The following is an 8,274-nucleotide window of genomic DNA, read 5'->3' as shown; positions in this document are numbered from 1 at the left end:
ATGAGCGTATTCTGTGCGACGCAATACTTGATTTACGTTTTCAAACCTCTTCAACTTTCATTTTTTCCAAGTTTTTTTTAGAATTTTGGTATAACTTATTTTTCTTTTTAAAATTGATTTTTTTTTTAACTTTTGATTTTTTTTTTTTTTTTTAACTTTGATTTACGGATTTGATACAATTTTATTTTATAATTTCCATAATTTTTTATAACTTGATTTTTTTTCAAAAACTTTGATTTTTTTTTTTGTAATTTTTTTTACTGTTTTTATTAATAATATTTTCCGTTTCATTGTATTTTTTTAACATGTGTAATTTTTTTACGAACTTTTGTTAGATATGGTTTGCAATAATTTCTTAATTTTTATTATTTTTAATTATTTTTTTATGGGTTTAAAATTAGTTTTTTTTTTTCTAAAATAAAACTGATAGATTCTTTTATATTTTTTAGACTTTTTTTTAGATATTTTATATATTTTTTTTACATGTTCGTTTTAGTATTTTTTTTCAATGTTTTAATACTAGAATTATTAAAATTTCGGTATTGAGAATTAATTTTAGTTTATAAATCTAGTTTTTTAAAATTTTAGTTTACTGCAACAATCTGCATATGTTAAAAAACAAAATGTTTCTTATTAAAAGTTGCAACCATTTGATCCACATTTTCTGTTGCAGAAGTTGTTCTTATACTATAAATTTTTGTTTCGAATAAACAACAATACTTTTTTTTTTCTTTGTGTTTTATTCCTTCTTATTTAATAACATTTTTATTGTATGCCATTTAATCGTACTTTCTGTTAATTTTTTTCTGTTATATTTGACCATAAAAAATAGAATAACCAATTTTATTGTTTTTTTTATAAGTATGTTTAGAAAATTAATACTAATGTTAAAATATACTTTAAAAACAACAAATTAGAATGAGAATCGCCCATAATTAATAACTATATTTTTTTAAACATGCCTTCTAGATGATTGATAAAAATAGAGTAATTTAATAAAGCTATAAATCAACACAAAATAATAATAATAATAATAATAAATTAATAATCATAATAATAATAATAATCTGTAGGAGGTTAACAATCTTGATGATCCAACGTAATAATTTACTAGTTTTTAGTTTTTACTGTATGTACTGATTAAAGTTGAAACTACGCGCGTAAATTCCATCACCTGTACTGTTTAACGTGACGACGGTTGTTTTTAATTTTTTTAGCTTATCCTTTTCTCCATTTCACTTGACGTTTCACACAAGCCAGAGAACCTTTTTTCTACGCGTTATCATCCTTACTCACTCTCTCTCTCCTAAAACCCTAAATTCTCTCGCTAAAAGCTTCTTCAAATCCCCTCTTCTTCATCGGAATCAATATATGGATGATGACAACAGTATCGATCCACTCTCCGGAGACTCTACCTGGACGCTCCCCGGTGATTACAGCTTCTTCGGGATTACCGATACAAGAGACAACAACATATTGAGCGAGTTCGGATGGAACTTCCATCCTCCAGCACCGGTGTTAGATCGGATGGATTCCGGTGGTAGTTGTGGTGTTCCGGAGGAGATTAATCCTACTACTAGTCCGGTTCCGGTTCATTCTCAGGCTGGATCCGTTGAAAACGTAAGAGACGTATCTATCTCAAATCCGTTGGTTTCTACCAGCTCTTCCGAGGATCGACCGGAGTCTTCTGCAGCTTCCGGTGATGCCGCTTCCGGTGGCCAACCGCCATCTTCGGACACAGGGTGAGTAAGTGGTAGTGGTATACAGCGGAAACTACCATACACCATCAATGCCTTCATCTCTTCACATATGAGATTCGATTTTATAGAGTGTTTGTTTCAGATGTAGCAATTACTTTATCTGAAAAGAAGATTAAGCGCTGAGTTTTTTGGAAAAAGTTGAAAGTAGTTATTATTTTAAAGGAATACGAATTCTTCTGTGTCATCCGTACTTGTAATTTTCGTTGGCACCCACCATATTTGTTCGATAGCCATTACTAAAAGCTGTTCACGCAAGTTGCGATGGCATTTCTGTAAATATTTAGACAAATGAAGCTATAGGGTCTTTCTTTTCTATTTTCCACCACTAGTGAGCGTGAACTCCGCCGCTATTGCGGCGGAAATGGCGTGGGTCTAGCGTTAGCGATGGCGTGCTGTTTTTGGCATCTTTTTTCCACATAAAATAACGCCAGAAAATCGGTGCATATATATTTATTTATTTATGTTCGAATATATATTTTTTTAACTTGCCGATTTTGAAACAAGAAAAAGTGAGTAATTTTTTATGCTTCAACTTTTGCTTTTTCAGATTATTGTGAGTGACCTGAACTTGAACTGACAAGCATGGCCCCGTAGCTAGGAAATTGCACAAAAGTTGCTCGAGATGTAATGCATCTAAATCTTCTCGCAATGTGTTTCTTGCCATGCTTTTACGTCAACTAAATTAAATTTTCTCCATATATACTTTCTAATTAATGAGTTTTTAAATCCCAAAAATGATATGTCTCATTCAATCTCAAATCAAGTGCTAATACATTTCTTCGTTATTTCATTAGGTATATATATATCATACATCAATCCAATACGTTACATGGTTAATTAGAGCTTAACGTTTTATAATAATACATGATCCATGTCTTACCCTAAAGTTTTTGTTTTTCAGGGGTAAAGTCAAAAAGAAAGGCCCAAAAAGAATCCGGCAACAACGATTTGCGTTCATGACCAAGAGTGAAATCGATCATCTTGAAGATGGTTACAGATGGAGAAAATATGGACAAAAAGCTGTTAAAAATAGCCCTTTTCCAAGGTAATTATAATTACATTTCATTATCTCTTAAATCATACATTCTAATCATATCAAAATATAAACTTTTACTAAATAATTCTACTTAATGGATCATGATCACAACTATCAAAATCAATGAGAGGAGGAAATAGAAGTGGTGCATTAGTATTACACATATCAATAATTACGGATGAAGTAGAAGCATAAAACAGGAGGAAATTTTATTTTCCAAACTTTATATCTTTAATTTACCTCTTTCATCAGGCGTTCAGTTTTTAAAACTGCTATTTTTGGTGTATATAGGTACAACATGATTTCCCAAAATAGATAGCTTGCTTTACATTCTAAATGTATCTCTTTTTTTTTTTTTTTTTTTTTTTTTTTTTTGAACAATTGTTTTGAAGGAGCTACTACCGATGCACAAATAGCAAATGCACTGTGAAGAAAAGAGTTGAACGTTCATCAACAGATCCCACAACTGTAATCACAACATATGAAGGTCAACATTGTCACCACACAGTAGGGTTTCCAAGAGGATTATTAAATCACGAAAATGCATATTCAAGATTGTTGGCTTCTCATCATTCAACTACACACCAAGTTATATATCCAAGAACACCATTGCCAAATCTTGGTGCCTCTAAATTACAACCAAAAGTAGAATCTAATGAAGCTGATTTTAATCATCGTAATTCTGATGAAAAACCTCATCAAGAATCATTTCAAGATTCTCGTTTAGATCATCAAGGGTTGCTTGGGGATATTGTGCCTACAATTATGCGCAACTGACTATATATATAAAAGGTACGTGTTAATTTGCTAATTACATTTAAAACCTTATTTTTAAATCGGAGAGTTTAGTTTTATTTATTTATTTATTTGTTCGAGTTGTTTCTTTTACATATATGCTGCATTAATCCACATGTTAGTCCTTGAAGTTTTAGGGTCCCTTTGGTAGACCCTTTGAAAAGATAAGGGGTGCAGTATAGTCTCATAAAAGGGTACTGATTTTAAATTAAATTAAGAGTCCAGTACGTAGGAGTCAGGGGAAATGTAAAAATTAGGTGAAAATATAAAAAATCTATTTGGTATCTTCTTGTTTTTATAGGTTCTTAATTAGTATTGAAAAGGCTATTCAATTCTTATACTAGAGTACATTTTATTCAGAAGTGTTTTTGTAAAATAAACTTTATGTTTTTTTATATATATCATTTAGCAATACATCAATTTACCTTATTATCTATATCACGATTCAAAATCTTTGTTTTCTTTTCACAGTTAATATATGTAATTAAAAAATTTATAATACTTTGTTTTACTTCCAGATATCAAATATTATGTTAATAGCGGTTATATTATACATTTTTTTTAAAAAAAAATTTATAACATAAAAGTGATGATTTAATTTTTTTAACTATATAATATCAAATAATTTAATTTCTTAAAAATGATAAATTAATTAAAATGGCTAAAAAACTTTTAAAAAAATTAACCAGAAAGATAATATTATAAAAATAATAAATCATGGTATAGATTAACCATAATCGATAGATGATTTGATAATTACTTTTCTATTCTAATCTAACCTAAACACATTCGATTAAAAGAATCTATTACGTTTTTTTTAATATATAAAAAACCATGTGACTATCTAGCTATAAACATGTGCATCGCATTATCCTGTAAAATTTGTTGCCTAATTAATGTTGCATTACATTCATCTTAAAGTAAACATAACAATATACATAATAATTGCTCAGTAATGAAGTTATACATGGTCTACTCAGCCGAGTAAATATTTCCTTAGTGTTTTTATTTTGTTAAAATATATATTTAATCTAATTTCTAAGCCATTTTTATATGTAATAGTTGTGGTATCTAACATCTTTGACTCAGTTAAACTATAGTTAGTGCAAAACACACACATGGTCCCGAAATGTTTCAAGTCTTTTGACATGTCGTTTTATTCTTAACGATAACATTTAAGAGGTAATGCAATCATTAAAATGATTTGAACTACTTATTTATGTTCATGTTTTGACTTCAAACTCGTTATTTTCTCATATACAACTGTTTTTGTACACATCCATAATTTCTACTTGTGCATGGCATTATATCATTAGTTTCTTATTTATCATGCATTTATATACGCTTTAAATCACACCCAGAACTTTTACAAATGTCGATAATTATTTACACTCAACATTTAACACTTTTGTCACCTAAAGATGCTCTTAGACCTTGTACTTCTTGTAGTAGCCAAGATGCATGCACCTTTCAAAGCCCACAAAGATAAATGGTCCTTACTCTACCTTCAATATGGTCCACTGGTCCTATCTCCTATGAAATTGATTGATAATCATTGTGCATAGTATTATCCATTTATTTTTAAACAAAGATGAACATAAATAATTTAAACCCCTAAATTTTTAACTGTTACTATCTATCTACCATGTGTCATGATTAATACATAAATTTCATCATGTTAAATGATTCATGAATATTAAAACCTTCTTTTGTGAGGTTAGCTAGTCCTAAAACTTGTATAATGTTCTTGCCATTTTTTTAAACAATTTTCCGATGTGCCCTTTATAATGCTTTTTTTTTTTTGGAATTGTTAATTAGTTTACCCCCCAAAAGGGTACACATGTCAGGAACCTAGATTTAATAGTTTTTTAGTACAAGGTGGATATCATTTTCAAAGATATACATGATTCCCTTTTCTAGAAGAAATGAAGACCAATACCCTATTGGTGCCTCTTATTTTAATCCCATTATCAAAACTAATTTCGTACTTAAACGTTGTCATCAAATTATATATCACGTACAACATGATTTCTTTTATTATATAAATACAGATTAACGTCAATCATATTGGTATTATATTGTTTATGTGTCTTTACTTTTTATGTTATATAATTTTTTTTATGTGTTTTTTAGTCTAAACAGTCTTACTTTTAATTATAATCTATGTTACTTGTAATAATATTATAAGAAAAATGATATTAATGATATATAAATTAAGTTCAACTTATGGGCTCTGAACTTGTTAATAATATCTTAATATAATTTAAAACATAGTAACAAAACTAAACTAAATGTATGTTATAAACGGACTATTTTATTTAATAAAATATTTTTATTAATACTTTGACAATAACTTCTAGATTAGTTATTTAAGAATAACTTGTTTTGGTTATAATATTGAAAATCTATACCACTTAAAAAAATATATTTGAAATTACTTTTAATGTTCAAAGTATATATCATAATGGTATATTTGGTATGATAATGATATCATAAAAGAATAAAAGAATGGAAATAAGAAATAGTAAGACACGAGATAATGGATCTGATTCTTTTGTTGTCATGCTTGGTTGATTGCAAGAAAAAGTATAATAAATCACTCAAAAATATTGTTTGTTATGTATGAATAAAAATTTAAAGTAATAAAACATAAACAATAAAGAAAACACTATTTTAGAAAAATAAACTATACCAAAGTTAAAAGTATATTTTTAAATAAGCTGAAGGTAAGGATTTAAAGTATATATTAAATGTATTTCATATACTTAAAAATGAATTATATTTCATCCAAAAAGTTGTTTACAAATAAAATACCATGATATATCTTGAAGTAATATAATCATAAAAAATATTTACCTTTAGAAAATAAAACAACAATAATAATTGTTATTAATATTATTTGAGTTATATGAGTAAGCATAATTATAATAAAAACAAAAAGTATTTCATTGCCTCTGAAAATAACATACCACATCTCTTAGAATAAAAAACATAAAATCAAAAGTATCCAAATTAATCCTCAAATTTCATTCATTTACGGTAAACAAACATCTAGTTTTTTCATTTTGTCTCTATTTTATTCTTTCTTTCATTACTGCATATCAAAGTAACTAATATGTCGAAAATGAATCATAGTTTATATATATATATATATATATATATATATATATATATATATATATATATATATATATATATATAAAAGACTTTAGTAGTATAGGAGGGATGGGTAAAAAAAATGTTCTTGCATGCTAATGGTAGTAGCGGGCACAAGAAGCTTTGTAATGGCTATGTTTAAAAATTGTAAAGTTGCATTCTAACTCTAAAAAGTATAGTCTAAGCTCAAAGAAAACAATTTAGTACGAACCTAGAAGAATGATGTATTTTGATGATCCTAGGATAGTACATAGATCAAATCATTATTTTTTCTAGATTGAACTCTAGTAATAATTGAGTCTATTCTTGTATGTATCTGTGCTTGTGTTCTTACATGTGGCTATAGACCTAAACTAGGGGTAGATTCCTTCTTGGAAAACTCATCTTTTGTCATGTTATCTGCCTAACTACTTCTTTTTCTTTCCTTATATTTTCATCTTCTTGTTTTGCTTAACCAGTTCATATGTATGTGCATTGTCATGGATTATATACGCGCGATAATGTACAATGATGCTTTTACAAGTTATCCTTTTCTAGTTTAGAAAAAGGGGACAGTTTTATGTTCTATCATATACTATATAAATATTTCTTACACATTATAATATGACATAGAAGATGTAATTTAACGGGTGAACGTTTTTTTTTTTAGCAGTTACAGATGGTAGATTGGGATTGCACTCCAAGTTATCCACCAAAGACTCGTCAATTTTAGGTATTACAAAAGTTCGAACTTTTGATGGAGATGCATTGACTAAAAAAGTAAAAGTTTTTAGTCTACTCAATTGTTTATTCATTCTCTTCTTTCAACTAAGTGATCACTAACCCTCTCTCATATTCAAGTTTTCACTTTTAAGTGTATTAAATCCAAGGATTTTATATAATTGTTATGTATATGTAATAACATTAGGTTATTGTAATATAATTATCCACCGAAAAGTGTTGGTATTTTAAGTTCCTTTTGATAAAGTACGAATATTATAGGTGATATGTTACAAAGAAAAAAAAATGAAGAGAGTTGGAAGTAGAAATTGCATGAGAAAGAGAAAGGGTGTGGGGTAATTGGAATAGTTGATGCATGAAATGATTGGTAGTTTGATGTAGAGAAGTGTGCGCCTGATAACTGTCAATATCGGGTGGATTTCGATGTTGCTTCAAAAATTTGTCAGCCGACAGTATATATTCTCCCTTTTCCCTCTTTTTTACCCCTTTTTACATCATGCCGACAGGCCCTTTTTACCTTTTCTAATATTTCTACTTCTTTTTAAACCAAGACTAACCACTTCTATTTCTTAATTTCTTTTAGAAAATGTTTTACATGTTAATTGTTTTCTTTTTTTTAGATAAATAGTATATATATATTTTTGTATTCCAAAAAGTTAGACCTTTTTGAACTATAGAATTTTTTTAAGAAACACCAACAAGATAGAGAACACACACAAAAAAAAAAAAAGCATAATAATACCATTTATGTTGATTTAAACACGACTTAAAATAATAATATATTTTTTGATTTTTAACATTTGTTCA

The 8,274-nt window shown here is 27.8% G+C and overlaps 1 protein-coding gene across 2 annotated transcripts; it reads left to right on the top strand.

The window, feature by feature from the left end:
• Nucleotides 1–1,228: 1,228 nt before the first annotated feature.
• LOC145011017 (putative WRKY transcription factor 57) lies at nucleotides 1,229–7,701 on the top strand. 2 transcript variants are annotated; one of them, XM_078969626.1, is made up of 4 exons: nucleotides 1,229–1,742; nucleotides 2,662–2,805; nucleotides 3,189–3,588; nucleotides 7,400–7,701. In XM_078969626.1, the coding sequence occupies exons 1-3, from the start codon at nucleotides 1,372–1,374 to the stop codon at nucleotides 3,571–3,573; spliced, it is 900 nt and encodes a 299-aa protein (XP_078825752.1). In that variant the 5' UTR covers nucleotides 1,229–1,371; the 3' UTR covers nucleotides 3,574–3,588; nucleotides 7,400–7,701. The 2 variants fall into 2 exon arrangements, with proteins under 2 accessions (XP_078825752.1, XP_078825753.1); XM_078969627.1 differs by having other exon boundaries at nucleotides 7,397–7,701.
• Nucleotides 7,702–8,274: the final 573 nt, after the last annotated feature.

This window comes from Lactuca saligna, chromosome 8 (assembly GCF_052625555.1).
Source record: "Lactuca saligna cultivar CGN05327 chromosome 8, ASM5262555v1, whole genome shotgun sequence".
In the NCBI taxonomy this organism is placed as follows: domain Eukaryota; kingdom Viridiplantae; phylum Streptophyta; class Magnoliopsida; order Asterales; family Asteraceae; genus Lactuca; species Lactuca saligna.
Note: the sequence above shows the minus strand (reverse complement) of the source record. Positions and strands in the feature narration are given on the sequence as shown.